Source organism: Diadema setosum, chromosome 21 (genome assembly GCF_964275005.1).
Source record: "Diadema setosum chromosome 21, eeDiaSeto1, whole genome shotgun sequence".
NCBI lineage: Eukaryota > Metazoa > Echinodermata > Echinoidea > Diadematoida > Diadematidae > Diadema > Diadema setosum.
The window spans coordinates 13844102-13861818 of NC_092705.1; the positions used below are offsets into that span (position 1 = coordinate 13844102).

The 17717-nt window shown below is 38.7% G+C and overlaps 1 protein-coding gene across 1 annotated transcript in view; it reads right to left on the reverse strand.

Annotated features, from left to right (window-relative positions):
* LOC140244331 (probable E3 ubiquitin-protein ligase HERC4) overlaps positions 1-15738 on the reverse strand; it is a 31093-nt gene extending 15355 nt beyond the window's left edge. The window contains exons 1-9 of the mRNA XM_072323973.1: positions 15503-15738; positions 14360-14432; positions 13339-13597; positions 12548-12693; positions 11032-11169; positions 4840-4923; positions 3040-3267; positions 1707-1808; positions 211-332 (exon numbers count right to left, since the gene is read on the reverse strand). Of these exons, the coding sequence (XP_072180074.1) occupies positions 211-332; positions 1707-1808; positions 3040-3267; positions 4840-4923; positions 11032-11169; positions 12548-12693; positions 13339-13597; positions 14360-14432; positions 15503-15738 (1388 nt within the window). The remainder of the gene's footprint in view (positions 1-210; positions 333-1706; positions 1809-3039; positions 3268-4839; positions 4924-11031; positions 11170-12547; positions 12694-13338; positions 13598-14359; positions 14433-15502) is intronic.
* Between the last annotated feature and the right edge of the window lie 1979 nt (positions 15739-17717).

Below are 17717 nucleotides of genomic sequence, written 5' to 3' on the forward strand. Positions count from 1 at the left end.
TACTCCTACCGACAGCATAACAAACATTTAATCCAACTCGCGTTGGTAAGATTTTGATTGGCGATCGCGTACTTCGACCTTATATTCAGCTCGGGAAGTAGGTCTACAAAATAACATTGTGGATAAGAAGAAATGTACTTCTGCCCTTCTTCCATCACCAGTGCGCGTGAAAGGAGGCGTTGACATGACCGTAGATGGGAGTATACTCACTTCTTGCTCAAGAGTTTCTCGTACAGGAGGACAGGAAATGGTATCGTGATAATGGCGCGATTGTAGACCATCAGTGCAAACAGAAACCCTATCTTTTTTATCTTGTCCAGCTGTCTGTATTCCTAATGATAAATACCAAAACAAATAATGCGGCATAGATCACCTTTACTAACCAGTATAAAATAGAAAAAAAAAATAATGCTGGTATTTTAGAACCGAGATATGCACTGCATGTGAATAAAAAAGCTTTGTGCTTTATTCAGTTTTTATTTGAGACTTAGACGTAAAACAGCACAGTGAATAAGACTTTACATACCAGCACAATAATGAACAGAACATTCAATGAAAGATATCAAATGTAAGATAATTCACGTCACCAATCCAAGCCTTATTTTTTTTTTTGTATTCTAGGTTTGAATAGAATGATATTCATGCATTGTCTTACCAAATCATGTATTGCATTACACATGCATCCTTGTTTGCCCTTGATATCCTACACTGCTCAATATTACCTCACTATTATTTAGGCTAGTTTTTAATGCAAATTATTACCCGTAACAGGCATCTGAGCTGTGGTTCTACAAAATTGTATTTCCATCATACTACGCGTGGGATTACGCGCTAGCAGGGAGATTAGGAGCAAATTTTCCATATTCCCCGCTTTGAGAAACGCCTGTGGGATTTTCGTTTTAAAAACGAGGGAATATAACATCCGGGCACTTGAGCTCCTAGTGAGGAAAATTTGCTGTTGATGACAGTTTCTCGCGGAGTAGTTTCGCGATGAAGGGCAAATTCCCATATGTTAACACGTAAAACTAAACGACGATCGCTGTTACTGTGTGAGCTGGCTGTTTCTACGCGCGCCGCATACCCGAGTTTCGCGACAAAGGGCAAATTGCCATAGGTTAACACGTAAAAATAGGGGACGATCCTTGCGCCTGTGTGAGTTAGCTGTTATATACGCGCGCCGCGTACCTGAGCTGTGTATAGGAATGCAGCGCGCAGTGTGGTGTAGAGCTCGAGCTGGCGCCGAGTGGAAAAATTGTTAAAATTTACATTGTAATGATGTACTTTGCTGCTCAAGATGCCTGAAATGGGTAATGATAATGATATGGACTGTCTACTTTCGGGGGATACGACATTAATTGCCCTCACTAGAATTGTACTGCCCTCGTCCTCGACTCGGGCAATACAATTCTAGTTCAGGCAGTGAATGTCGTATCCCCCTCAAAGCCAATATTGCTAGTGAGGACAGAACAGCCGCCAGGTCATCATATCCTTTTATCCATCCACCGTAAAAACTTCAACTGTTTTAGAAAATCGTACTGGATGTTCACTGTGTGGTCCGGTGGTTTTGTTTTTCACATAGTTACTTTTTTCATTATTTGTGTGATTCCGGTTGATCTTTATCAAATACTTCTGATATCGGTGGAAATGTGGTCGTTAATGCCGCTCCCTGGACTTTGTTTAGTAGACCTACAAGTACAAATATTCACCTTGTTGAACCATAGGGGCGATGAAACCCTTTCGTCTAACTTCCTGAAGACTGATTTCTGAGTGGGGTTCATGAGTCTCTTGAAAAGCTCTTGAAAGAATTCCTGCGAATGTGAGCGTAAAAACACATGAATATTCTACAGCTATCGGCACGACGTAGGTAAAACTGTATGTGGAAGCCATTACACTCGAACACAAAGACAAAAAAAAAACCTATATCATATACAGAAATATAGAAGTACATACACGCGTGCACACCAAATCATATACAGTGATTTTAACTATCATTTCAGACGATCCAACGTTATCCGGTCATGCCGGGACCGGAAGAGATCCGAATAAGTGATTGGCCGGATAAGCAAGATATTTCTAAGCAAGACACTTTCTAGCTGATTATGTTGGGCTATTCACAAGGCATAGCACTATCAAACTATTATTATTACCAAGATTATTGACATGATGATATTTTTATGCAGCAAGAGTCATAGATCTATATGATGTGAAAATTGAATGAGAAAAGTGCCCATTCTTTGTGTCTTTGTTTCTTTGAGATTGCTGATACGCAATTCAATGTAAACAAATCATGGAGCTCCCTTTCTCTGTAATCTCTCTCTCTCTCTCTCTCTCTTTCCAGTTGCCAGTTTAAAGGAGAACTCCGGATGATTTTCGAACTTTTACATTTGAACATCTACAAATTGTTTATACAGGATACTTCTACTCATGCATTTTTTTTTTTTTTTTTTACTGTACCTCATATAAAAATCACTTTCAATGAGCGATAACGATTAAGATTAAATAATACAGTACAGTACCAATGATAAAGTACCTAATTATGATCCGTAAGTAGGAAACTGTAATGACGGGTCATTAGAATTTTCATGTCACTATACATGGTTCCTTTACTCGCGAAAATGGTTGGCGCTCAGTGGTATTCCATCAAACGACAAGTAGACAAGGATTTACTCCATTATTCTTTAAAACAAATAATACCCACATTTTTTTTTTTTGGACATCATTAGGCCTATAATCACCCAGACTCTGTACCTTTGATATTGTCCAAACGCCCTCAGCTTGTCCCAAAGGTAACTTGTGTGGGTGATGCCCTCATTGATGTGCATTTTGTTTTATAGTAGACTACGGGAGATCAAACCTGCGAGGTCCCTGTGTCTGCCATTTCTATGTCTCGAGTTATTGACTCTTCAACGTAGCCTACTACGAACCAATAGGTTTGAATACTATCTTTTTTTAATGATGAGCAAAAGATATTCCAATGACAGCAGAAATGTGATGCCTTCATTATGGTTATGACGTCAATTAATATTCATTTCGTCTAACCTTACGCGGCCCGCCAAAGTCCAGAGCATATTCGTTCTGAAAGTTCACTTTGAGTGGGAGCAGCCACGTGTTACTCCCAGCAGCCCAGCATCTGTCGACATTTTGAAGAGCCGAATGAATGATGCCACCCCCTCTTTTGATGTTGAAGTGGAGAGACGTGGGCTCAAACCCATTCAACAAATCATTATGGATATCGTTTCTGCGAGCTGCTTCATCCTCAAGTCCTTTCTGTGATGGAATTAAGCGAAGGGAACACTAAGCTCTCTCATCTCGTTAATCGATAGACTTCATACACTAAAGCCTGTAAATCGTACATCACTTCAGCGTTCTATTTGCACTAGACAGCAGCCATTGTAATCATAGCCTTCAAAATCCTAGTGAAAATTACATTAAAAATGCTACAAATCTTGAACACAGTATACTCGAACTGCTTTTCAGTGAACCCACATTCTTTTTTCAGACTATAGATAATGTAACTATAATGGAACTGTGTATACATGCTTGAAACTGTGTAATACATGTACATGTTTTGAACTCGTTGATTCAATTTTCAGTGTACAGTCAACCAATGCGTAATTACGATAATTTGTAATATTCTTATGTTCTGTGGAAGAAAACAAAAGCAAAAATTAGAGTGAATTGGATTGAATTTGAAAGAAATACATTTTCAGAAATAATATACTTTGTCGTAGCATGTTTTGTCAGGGAAAAGTGCAATGGCCAAATAAAAGCATTACGTCAGCCACATGGAATATTGCAAAGAAGACCTGTAGCCAAAACAGACGGGTGTTTTCAATTGTAAAGCTTTATATGCTGTCTGAAGCTAAAGATATACCAGTATAATGACAGGATAGGGCCTAAGGAAATAAATTTTATGATATTCTTATCAAATTCACTTCAGAAATGATTTCACTCTAGTCAAACAGGTGTAACAGGTGTAATTCTGTATATTCTCATTCCTTGAATTTAACACAGTTCAGAAATATTGTCTAGTTTTCTTGGATCCGCTATAGAATGTTACAGATTATTTCAATTTCATCCATTCTATTTCAGCACACACCTCTTGTCGATAATACCAGTGCATGTTGTTGTAACGCAGATAAGCCCTTGATCGAAATCTTAACATAACATCGAATTACCATGGAAACCGAAGCTCCTGCTTTATTTAATTGTAACAAGTTATCATTCAATCTAGAGAAAGCTGAATATGTATAAATATCCAGAATACGATATCTGTCAGTGCCAGATAACAAAAATAATTTTGATGGACCGCCAACTGATGGAAAACAAAGAAAGTAGGTGAAGAAAGTTTAATTCAGTTAAATCTGTTTTTACATTTACGTATTTCTAGAATGCATAGCAAAGTATTCAACAAATACAAATATAATGACAGTATGTGGCAGTTAAGACTCAAGACAAACGAATATTTTACAGAGCTCTCTCTCTTCATGTTTATTTCAACAAAGGACAAAATGTCAACATTGTTTTGCCACTGTGCTGAGGCAAACACAAACAAACAGACAGACGAACCAAAGCAACATCTCTTCTTCTTGTCAAGTATGTCTTCTTGTTTTCTCTTGATCCATCAATTCACTCGGAGTTCACTTGGAGTTCGTTTGTTTCATGCAATTTCCACATATAAATGAATAACATCTTTTGCGATCACGTGGACATTTTGAACTTTGAGCTAAATGGAGCTGATACTGGACCAAATGAATCAATTAGGTTTAAAGTAAATTAAAGTCGGGAAGGGGGCGCGGGCGGACCGAAAACAGAAAAAGGAAAGTTGGTTTAACAAACCTGATGATTGCGAAGCAAATCGGAGAGGACAAGCCACTTTGCAGGAACACTCAACAGAAATGGGTATTTCATCCAAGTAAAGGTCTGTCGAGTTGATCGAAAATCAGGGTATCATGCAACTAAATAATACAGATGTGGTCAGCCTATTTGAGTCTAGGAGAGATGTCTCGGATTTCACAGTCTCTTTTCGTGTTACGCCTAACCTCCTTGAAAGAAGATATTTCATATCCACAACTTCATTTCGAAAGCCTGTCTGATTTCATTCATTAATTTAAAAAAAAATCTTCTTTATGCAGTTGTAGTAAACTATTCACAGACATTATAGTGCGTTTTAAGAATTAAACTTTAAGGAAAACTTGTCTATTCGTGATACCACAGGTTGATGATTAGGTGCAAACATCGAAGTTTGACTGTACACACAGTTTCTTCTACAATGTACTGCACCATGTGACGAGTGTCAAACCACAAAATTATAAATAAAATCTATTTGGAAACTCAACTTTTAACGCTTCAACACTCAGCGTAAAGGCACGCTTTCATTAAAATAATGGTAAAGCCGAAGGCACTAAGATGTAAAGGACAATATGAGGTTCTATCATCATTACTATTATCTTTATTAATGATAATGATTATTGCTACAAATGTTAATAACAAATAATATTAGTTTCATTAATATTGGTATCAGTAGTATCATTTCAAGTAGTATTAGCATTGTTAGTATCATTGTCATTGTGATGATCAATTCTTTGCCAATCTCGAAGTCAGCCGGGGCAGTGAAGTGTGTCTGTGACCCAATAGGCCACATAATTTAGAGGTGAGTATAATTAGCCGTTTGTGAGTGTGTGTGTGTGTGTGTGTGTGTGTGTGTGTAGGTGTGTGTCTAACCAGTTCACTGAGATTTCACTCTGCTCTTTACAAGAGAAGTGAAGTGTGTTCTTTTACGTGCAGAGGGAACATGACTCTCCTATACACATGGGACCCATCGCTTTAAAGGGGAAATCTAGTCCAAAAACATAGCAAGTGCCATAATGTGTCTCGCCCATTCGCGTACAAGAAATTGTACGCGAATGGGATATAACAGATAAAAAAAAGAGATATAACAGATAAAAAGAGATATGAAAGGGTAAAAATTTATAGCAAAAAAGAAACGTGCCATAAGAAATGAACATTGGGCCCTTAAAGTTTGTTGACCCCTGCCTGTGACCTTTGACCTTGTGGTGACCATCCACTCCCCAAGGGACATCTACCATCCAAGTTTGGTCACAAACAGACCTATGGATCAAAAGTTATGACCCATAATAGAAACGTGTCACAAAAACTTAACATTGGGCTCTAAAAGTTCGTTGACCCATGCTTGTGACCATTGACCTTGTGGTGACCATCCACTCCCCAAGGGACATCTACCATCCAAGTTTAGTCACAAATGGAGTTATGGATCAAAAGTTATGACCCATAATAGAAACGCGCCATAAAAACTTAACATTGGGCTCTAAAAGTTCGTTGACCCCTGCTTGTGACCTTTGACCTTGTGGTGATCATCCACTCCCCAAGGGACATCTACTACCCAAGTTTGGTCACAAATGGAGTTATAGATCAAAAGTTTTGACCCATAATAGAAACGCGCCATAAAAACTTAACATTGGGCCCTAAAGTTCGTTGACCCCAGCCTGTGAGCTTTGACCTTGAGGTGACCTTCATATATGGTGAAATGTGAAACTTTGTGTGACCCCTCTTCCTTCGAAGTTTGATTGTAATTGAAGCCCAGAGTAAAGAGTTATTGAAGTTTTTGTAGCGTTACGGACAGACGACGGACGGACGGACGGACGACGGACGGACTGACAGACGCCACAGGCGACACACTATGCGGTTTTTTCTTGCGACTGCTTGCGGTTTCGAGAAGTCGCACGCGGTTCTCGGCCGCATGCGACTCCTGCGACTTGGAGGCGTCCGCAAGCCTTGCGACCTGCTTGCGGCTGCTGTCAAATTTTGAACATGTTCAAAACCTTGCGATCGTCTGCGGTTGCCTCTGCGAACCCTTGCGACCGGCTGAAATTTCGCAAGCCTTGCGGTCGTTGCGCTCACACTATGGGACTCGATGATTGCGATCTGGCAACCGCAACAGATCGCAATCACTGCGATCGAAAAAACCGCATAGTGTGAGGCCACCTTTAGTCTCCCCTCACCTCCGGTAGTTTGCAGGCACAAACCCTAATTGTTGGTCGTAAAGGAGTCTGCGCCAAGACTACTACATGCACCACTTCGGCACTGTTCTATAGGCCCTGTGTTGTAGGGCTCACACCCGTAAATACAATGGAATGTCCCAGACCCCTTCACAAATTCGTACCAAAGATACCAAAATAAATGAAGAAAAAAAATAATTAAAAATCAATGATGTAGTTTGGCAGAAAACTGAATAGCTGTAGAAATTGAGTATGAATTCCTCTACAAATTGCATTTTGGTTGGAAGATGAAAGCTCTTCTGGTAGAATTTGAGGGGACTATATTTCATTGGGTACGTGTACGGAAAATGGGTGATTTTTTGAGTGACAAGAACTCGTAGTCTGGCTTTGCGGCCCCCTGGACAGAATTTGAACTGAAGAATCCACCCTGAAAATTTGATGGATGAAAGGGTATATCTAACTTATCTAGGTTAGTGAAGCTGAAACACCTCATTTCTCTCAGCTATTTTACAGAATTTTTCGAAATTTGATTTTTAACACACATCCCTATGGGGAAATATTTATAGGTGTGAGCCCTATAGAGGATGCATGCAATGCACACATTATTAAGTCTATGGGAAGTATTCATCCCATACAAACTCTGCTGGTTTATGTTGATCTATTGTGTCAGATCTCTTCCTCCCCCCCCCTTCCCCTTCCTACCCCCCCCCCCACCTCTCTCCTCTACCCCCCCCCCCCCCCCAACTCTGTTTGGCTACAATATTCGTTTTCTTATTATGTTGCTGTGGTATAGATATATCTTTGTACATAGCAGTCATCAGTATCACACAACTTTGAATGACTATGTTATTTTAATGTATTTCTTTGTTTGGCTACCACTGAAACATGTAAAAATTCATAAAGTTAGTCTGTTTGACAAAACAAAGTCTTTTCAAGTATTTTGTAGGCAATAATGTGATGATGACAGCCTCATAATCAAAGATTACTGCCTGCATCTAGGTATTCATCTTATGAAGAACTGATCAACACTACATTTTTATTTAAAAAAAAAAAACCCTCAAAGGGCGTGAGTTTCAAAAGTGTCCCTTTGAGAAGCTTTATAACCTTTGAATGTGTAATTTCCCATATGATGTAGGTGCAAATATCATCAAAAAATACATTTATGATGTTTAAAAGTCAAATGAGAAATATGACCTCCACGATAGGGCTCACACCCGTAAATACAATGGAATGTCCCAGACACCTTCACAAATTCGTACCAAAGATACCAAAATAAATGAAGAAAATAATTAATTAAAAATCAATGATGTAGTTTGGCAAAAAAACTGAATAGCTGTAGATATTGAGTATGAATTCCTCTACAAATTGCACTTTGGTTGGAAGATGAAAGCTCTTCTGGTGGAATTTGAGGGGACTATATTTCATTGGGTACGTGTACGGAAAATGGGTGATTTTTTTGAGTGACAAGAACTCGTAGTCTGGCTTTGCGGCCGCCTGGACAGAATTTGAACTGTAGAATACACCCTGAAAATTTGATGGATGAAAGGGTACAGGGCCGGCGCACTGTTTTCAAAAGTGTGGGGGCCCACTTCCGGGTTTCATGAGCTAACAAGCAAAAAAGAAAAAAAAAAAGGAAAAAAAAGGGCCTCAGCTCATCTCTCCCCGTCCCCGTCCACTTCCGGGTTTCTTCAGCTGACAAGCAAAAAAAAAAAAAAAAAAAAAAACAGGTCCTCAGCTCACTCTCTCCCCTCCCATTGTAGTGCCTCTTACGTACTTCCGGGTTAAAAAAAGTGTGGGGGCCCAAAGTGATGACACCTTATGTATTCCTTTGTATGGTGCACAAAAAGTGTGTGGGGGCCCTAGCCCCCACGGCCCCCACGGCTGCGCCGCCCCTGGGGTATATCTAACTTATCCAGGTTAGTGAAGCTGAAACCTCTCATTTCTCCCAGCTATTTTACAGAATTTTTTGAAATTTGATTTTTAACACACATCCCTATGGGGAAATATTTATGGGTGTGAGCCCTATGTAGCTTCTCCCAACAGGCTGCAGTCACCGAACTATAAACTATGTTTTAGTTCGGTGGCTGCAGTGCAGTGGTGCGTGTACTAGTCTTGGCGCATGCAGACTCCCATACGACCGACAAGGGTTTGTGCCTGCAAACTACACCTCCGGTGGGCTCGACAAGAAGTTAGTCTGATTAAAAAAAGAGTATAATCTTAAGAAATCAACGGTAAAAAATTGACTGAAATCAGATGAAAAATAAGGAAGCTGTGAAATTTTGAAGTTTTGCACATTTTTCTGCAAAACAGGTGGATATGAATATGCAAATGAGTGAGCTTACCACGTCATAACCTCACAATTTTCCTTTGATCGTGTACAAAAATGACGAAAATGCAATGTTTCTGTCATTTAAGTCTTAAACATGGAAAAACATTGCCAAAGCTATGACTATGATTAAATTTTCTTTAACCTATAGTTCGCAGTTGAATGGTTTGTTGTATGTTCTTTTCTTTTCTTTTTCTTCTTCTTTTTCTTCCTCAAATCTCCGAGGATCGTTGTCTCTGTTGCATATTTCTGTCTATTTTGTTACCTCTTTGTCACGCGTATAGTCTTGTTTCCTCTCGTGTCGTCAAGTCAGTTTTTTTTTTATTTTGCTGTCTTAGTCTTGTCTCATGCTTATTATTTTGTTTATTTTTGTTCTGTGTGTCACTGTTTGTCCGTCTGTCTCTCAGTGGGCTGCCAGACTTTTTGGGCCAAACTTTTTGTGCTGCTTTGTTGCTGTTTTCAATCAATTTTTGCATCGAGCTTTTAATCCAAGAGGGGCCCATAACATATTGTCTCTTTAGTGGGTCCCTCCGGTTTTTTTTTTTCACACAAGTGCATATTGACAATTATTTCACTTTCGTACCCCAGCAATTAGTGCAATGTATCGCTACTGTAAGTTTTTTCAATTATTGTTTTCTCTGTACAACTTTACATGCATTGTTTCTGTCACTTAAGAAAGTGAGATTTACGTTAATATATCATTTTATTGTGGAAAAGCGAAATAGATTTGAACTTGAACTTGAACTTGAAACATGATGTTATTCGTGGTTGAATAACTTCAGAATAGTGATCAGTTAGATATATCAGGATTTGAGCCTCTGGGATAACTGCGTTTGAATGAAAAAATGGAAATTCCAAAATTTCATGTACAAACTATTTGGCAAGTTGTGAGGTTATGACATGCTAACTTTGCTATTTGCATATTCATATTGACCGCTCAAGAACTGTTTCCTAAAAAATAGCGAAACTTCAAAATGTCATAACTTCCTTATTTTTCATCCGATTTCAATCAAAATTTTACCGTTGAACTCAAATTATTTTACTCTTTATTATCAGACAAACCTATATTTGGACTGGATTTCCCCTTTAAAGTCTCCTCGAAGAGACATGGGGAAGTAGGATAACGTGCCTTTGCTAAAGGGCACTACTCCCGGGCTGGAACTCGAACCTCATGCATGCATAATAACAATGTAGGCCCTATTCAATTTATTCATACTTATAATCATAATCACCTTCATGAAATCCTCATCCTCGACGAAGAGGGAATGTCATTCTGGGAGGTATAAAGCTTTTAGCTGTAACCAGCTTTATCTTATACATAAAGTCGCAGAGATTAGAGAACATTAATTTTTGAAATGTAATGTTTATCATAATTCATCGCTTTTTTAACTTGTAGAATAATGACTAACTCACCATGTGTCCCCCCTTTTTTTTTTATTTGGCTCAGGGCATATTCAGCACGTTTCACTTCACCCATTGTCATTTTCCATGATTTTTCTTTTATATTACAACATGAATATCATGAATTTCTTTACCTCACAGGTTTGTGCATTACATGGTTTCTTTTAACAATGTTATGATTGAATCTCGCGCACGATGTTGTATACCATGATTCGCACATGGACACAAATAGATTTATTCTTTCAGTGAATGTCAATGACAGTGTCGATAAAATAAAATACTTGCCTCCGTGACATGTAGTCTCAAAGCGCGTTGGATATGGATTGAACACTGGAGGTTAAAATGATCTATGATTTCGTCATCCGGTATGTCCCTGAGGTAAAACATCCGGCGAGGTATGATACACTGAGCATCTTCGTTCACCTAGATAAGTGCAAATGGGTTTTATACAGTATGTAAACAGTGGCATTCACAGGGCGTATGTTAAATTCGGTGTTAGTGTTATCGTGAAACAAGCACCAGTCAAACCTCTAATGTGCACCACGCACTCTGGTGAAAGAGAACAATTCCACTCATAATTCTGAGTCAACGAAACTGTGTGAATTACGCTATCTTATGTAAGCCATTTCTTCTCGTGTTCATCCCATTAATCTGCCAGAATGGACCACTAACTTTTATTTCTTTCTTTTCGTTTTTTTTTTACTTTCCTTTCAAAGAAAGCTGTTCTTGAATAACTTTGATTGAACGAGGAAACATTTTCCTGAACCAAATCGTTGCTAGTGGGTTTAAAGTGCATAGAGTAATTTATGAATGAGCGAAATGAACATGTCTTATTGTGCACCTGGCACAAGTGAAATCTCTCAACATTGACCGAATTCTTATGTTCCTTTAATTCTTTTCCATGATTGATTCTGTGTACATAATCAAATTGCTTTGTGTCAACTCTTAGTATCATTTTATAGCTATTTCTTTATTGCCATCCAAAAAGTTTGTCATTCAATATTTAAGGAAAATTAATGAAACCAAAATATAGTTCCTGGATTGTGTGAATGGAGCAGTATAGGAGAACACATCAGTGAAGTTTGAGGAAAAGTAGACAATAAAATGTTATGATTTTTTAATGAGTTTTTGAATGCTGCCATCGCTGGATGAGAAGACTACAACAGTTCGTGATTTAATGCATGGACAACCGTGTTAAAAGAAGTCATAAAGAGAATACAACGTATCATTCAATATTTCTAGCATAATGAAAAAGCAATTGACTTTAATCTGGAAATATTTAATCAGGACTCTTTCAGTAAAAAGGGGGAATTACAATGTACATTATCCTTAACATAACACTTAAGCATCAAGAGGAGAGAATGTGTACTTTTCATTTTGTGGAATTCACCCATAATTCTTCTTTATATCATGTCCATAAGATATGTGACACTACAATCTATTGTAGTCTTCTCATCTAGCGATGGCGTCACTGATACTTTAACAATTCATATACATTTTGAACGGATTGTCCAATTTTCCTTAGCCTTTTGCAAAGGCAGCTCGCTATTGTTTCAGCACACGCACACACAGAGCAATGGACTTGCACACACAGCGCACGACCGGCGAGCGCTCCGATCCGATCGCTGTGTGCATGCGAGTCTACTGCTTGCTGTATGCGAGTCCATTGCGAGCTGCCTTGGCAAAAGGCTAAATTTTCCTCTGACTTCACTGATATGTGTTCTACTAATGTCACCGCTTTCATACAGTCAGTATGGATTTCATTCCCCCTTAAAGATTCCATCCATGTCTCGGTGAGTACCTTGTTTAGGTGCCCAAGTGCCTCAGCGAGAACTTTGATTTTCATGTACTCTTCATGCTCTTGGCTCCTGTGCAACCCTTGAATTCCCTCTCGGAACACACACACCATTCTTTGAAGGAGATCCTTGTTGTTGTTCCACCAGGTGACTGACGTGGAGATGGAAGATATATTGATAAAGATGTACACACATAGAAACAGTAAGGTTGACATATCCTTTCCCAAAACGTACACACACATACACACACACGTCTAACGTCTTTTGACTTTGAATGTGCAAACTTTCGAGTCTTCCCGATGAATACTGATTAAGCGCACGCTCCTCATACTATCGTGACTATAGTACACAATAGCATCATATACGAGTAGTATGCACTTAAAAAGAATTAGACGGAAGAGCAGGCATTTGGATATTCATTTACATTATTCATTGTCTGATGTCTTAGGGTTGATACTCGATGTCACAATGACTCTCATCAATGCTGCAGGTGTTGGTTTATCATTATGAAAACTTATTTACAGGGTATACGCGTATATTCTAGCATTGTCCCTGTTGATAGCAATTTTTTTCTTCTTCTTTGTTATCAGTCAGCTAAGATTAAGTTTGAAAATGAATGTGGTCACTGGATGTTCTACATTTTCAGTGATTAATGTATATATAGTATATCTACACGAGTTTACTATTTTGGAGAGATGGAGAGAGAGGGAAAGAAGGTTAAGTCAATGATCTCATTCTATCAAATTCATTTTAAGCGTTTGCTCAGATGTGACGATTAATCATTGTTTATGTATACCAAGTTGCTCGAAGCTTGCCGGTCCCTTTTCTGCCACTTCGTTGATGATCTCGGCCATGAGGACGACGATTTGCTGGCTCCACAACTCGTCAACCAGGTCAAAAACTGTACTCTCTAGAATGAGCGGAAGGCTTCGAAGCAGGGCGTGACCATGAGACCGAGCCCGGCACAATCTGCCTCCTACGTCGCGGTACCGCCTCTCAATAATCTCCGCTACCTGTGGGGGAATCCCCGAAAAGTGCTCCTCTTTATAGTGCGCCTCTTTATCTAAGAGGAGTGTACTTTGTACTTTGTAAAACACGTACAAAATCATCCGTCAATGTGTATACCTTATAAAGAGTGCATTACCCTTTCGCACCAATAAATGTAACGTAATAATTGTTATTGGTGGGGCATCTGTATGGTTATCAAAAACAAACAAACCCTCCCCCCCCCCCCACAAAACAAAACTAAAGAAATAAAAAACCGAAGGCTGACACGCATAGCCCATCAATGTTCAAGAAAAAGATGGATTTTCCCAAATAACTATGAAATCAATATGTCAAGAGAGCAAAACATGCATTAGCTCATTAGTCACAGAACCGCCCGAAACTGCCCGTCTTATTACTCCCTAAAACATCCAAAACCCCATCTTTTTTGTATTGTTTTAATGTTTCACCATTTTCTTTGGTTTCATATAGAATATATAATTACGTAATTTTAAAGAGGTCAAAGGTCAACAAAAGTATGTCGGAATTATTTCTGTGACACACAAGTCTGTTGGCGTTGTAATAGGTTTGAAAAATAAACATAACTTATAACAAACAAAAAATAAACATGTCAGCTATTTTGGATAATTTAGAAAGTGGTAAAAATGGTAGTAATATTGTTGTACCTAACTAGGAAACAATAGGCCATTAAGTATGGAATCTCCATTTGCTAAAGGGGAAAGGCTTACATTTTGCCAGTGATATTTAACCAATATTTTGAAGTAACCTCAAAGCAGCTCAAAGTAGCTAGGTTTTATCTCTAGCAAGCTTACCATTTTCAAGTGGGCTGGGTCGACAAGCTTGCTGAATGTTTGACGAGCTTCTGACGTACACGGTACTTGCGTACTGTGGTATTCAATTTGGGTCGGGGGTAGGGGGGTAGAAAACGAAAACACCACTTTTATATATCAGTATCTTGGGATCGGTTCAAAATATTCAAAGGATATACATGTAAATCTCCAATTGCCAAGGCCCCGTTTTATCATAAGATAAAACAACCCTGATCTTAAATGTCCTTATCGCACATGTTGCCATAGACTTACAGTTGAAATCAACTATACAATCAATTTTAACCATTCATAAAACAGGGCCCATTTGATATCACTGACGACACGCACCTACACTTCGATATATATCTTCAAATTGTCTGTAAAACACATAGGCCTTTATTATGCCATTATCCACATTTGATATACATACAAAGCCATCTGTTCACACGACTACTATGCTCCTATGATACTTTTAGGAAGAAAGCTATTCTTCGATCGTTATTGTGTATCTTTTACAATGAATTATGATCGGTATCTCATTACCACAGACACATTCCCATCATTTATGTGCATAATAATTATGTGCATTATATCATTGCAGCTTCACGATGTCGATTCTGTTTTAATGACGTTTATAATCATTAGTAGTTGTCTTGAAGATTGCTGCCGATATTGTTTTTGTTATCATTTTGTTTTGGATGTTGTTTTCTGTTTTCGACTTTGTAATTTGTCTTTGCATTCTGTTCCTTGTATTATGCAGAGAACACCCATGCATACTTCAGCGTTTTGGGTTACGATGGTTTTTTTTTTTTTTGGAATCTTGAATGCACAAGCACAATCATCATCATTTCTCTTACAGCTAATTTGCTCATTAGTCATAAGCGCAACGTTATCATGTGGTAATGATGGCTCAATGTCCTTATCACAATAACATTTTCCCTTAACTTTTACTCAAATATTTAATCACTGCAATTTAACATAATATTATTATGAACCAACTATTACCAAAACGAATCATATTCGTATTTAATGGCAAACCCACATTCATTCAATATGTTCTAAGCATTTACTAGGCATAAAAACTTTATGATACAAAATCATACAAATGAAAAAAAAAATAAATCGCGCTTAGTAAGCAAGACTTACTATTCCCCTCTGAAGGCTCTGCCGAGCACACGGGGGGACAGTGCCTCCTCTAGTTCAGCCTTTAACTCAGGGCTCGCATCAGACGCGAGCTCGAGAAGGGAAAGTTCGTTGACCGCATCCCGAACACGATCCGAAGTATCAGACTCATCACCTTCATCTTCATCAGACTCATCACCTTCATCTTCATCGGCCTCGGTCATGTAATAGCTGAAGTACGTGTATATCCAGTTACCCATGATTTCTGGAAGTTAAAATTGGTTACACAATGAGTGCGTTATTAAAATATTCTATTGTATTTAACGGTCCCTGCATTATCGTTGTACCGTCATGGAACCATACGACCTATATTAGGCCCACAGTGGACTCCCGTTATAATAAAGTCCTTACTGGGACCGGCCGTTTTCTTTCGTTATATCGAAATTTCGTTACAACCGAACAAATAAACAATAAAAAATACATACAAGAGTGGATAAAGTTGCGGCCAGAATTTTTATTTCGTTGTAACCGGAATTTCGTTAAAACCCTGTTCATTATAACGGGAGTGCACTGTCATATGTTTTTTTGTTTGTTTGTTTGTATGTTCATTTCCATCTGAGAAGATGGCTGGATAGCTCATATTCAGCTATGCTATTTAAGCTGGTCTCCCATGGGGTCCAGTTGGATGTGAGGTGGGACCACTTTACCGGGTTAAACACCCTGCTCTTTGCGATGAATGAATGAAGCGGGATCTTTTACGTGCATGAGTTGTGACTCTCTCATACACGGGACCTCCATTTTATGTCCTATGCGAGGGACAGAGTGTTTTGCCTCTTGCTAGAGGGGACGGTACACAATAACGTCGCTCAGTCCAGACTCGTGTTCGAACCCGGGTCCTTATAGGATCATGAGGCAGACGCGCTACCGACTGAGCCAACTCACCGCCCTTAACATACCCCTAAACATACTTGTTCACAAATGTCTTTGCTGGCTTTATCAAAACGTATCAGCAACATGAGCAATACAATGAAGGGCTACAGCTGAGGTGTGCCTTGATTTGCTTGCAATCTCTGTACATAATACATGTAGAAAAAACAGAAGAAGATAGGGATGACTTGCGTATATAAGAAAGAGAAAAAAGAAAAGGTCTGTTTGTTTTCATCAAGGTTACACAAAGTTATATCACTTGGATCACTGATCAGCAACCCAAAGCATTTTCTCATGCAGGTACAGATGAACAGTTTTGAACGTCAGGTTGGACATGGTCGGTACATGGACCTGCCGCTTCCAGGCAACGCCAGTGTACCACATCCTAGTGAAGGCTATTGCGTGAAATTCGCGTAAGTCAAAGGAGTTTCTCTGGTCCCGTTGGATTTGCCTTAAAGGACAAGTTCACTTTCATATACATGTGGATTGCGTGAATGCAGCAATATTAGTAAAACACATCAGTGACAGTTAGGGGAAAATCGGACAATCCATTCAACAACAACAAAAAAAAAATTTTTTTTTAAAGTTTCTGCGCAATCACTGCTGGACGAGAAGACTATACTACAGTGTATGATGTCACATGCGATATAAGAAAAATATAAAGAGAATTTCACAAAACTTTGCTTTTGAAAAAAAAGTGCACATTTCCTTCACTTGTCACTAACGTATTTTAAGGGTAAGATTATTTCCCATGTCTTCTGAAAGAGACAAGTCAGGTAGTCTTTTATTATGCGAGAAATGTGAAAATATGTTGAATTTTCTGTATGTTCTTTATATCGTTTTACGCATGTGACATCACAAGCTGTACTAGTAGTCTTCTCATCCAGCAGTGACTGAGCAGAAATTTAAAGGATTCATAACTTCTGAAAGGATTGTCCAATTTTCCTCAAACTCTCACTGATGTGTTCTACTAATATTGCTGCATTCACGCAATATATCCACATGTCCATGAAGGTGAACTTGTCCTTTAAGGCAAATCCAAAGGGGCCAGGAAAAATTCTTTGACTTATGTGAATTTCTGCTTACGAAATAGCTTTAACATACATCCATATAGGGTTATAATATTTCTTAGACTTATTAAATTGTTCAACTTACGTGAGATCTACTTAGGCGAAATACTGACTGTAATTCAGTCAAAGGGGAGTTGTCATTTCTCAATCACATGGGACAGAAACTACAGTCAACCTCGCCTAAATCGACCTCGAATAAGTCGAAAAACTGATTTAAGTCAAAGAAAACAGTCTCCCCGGAT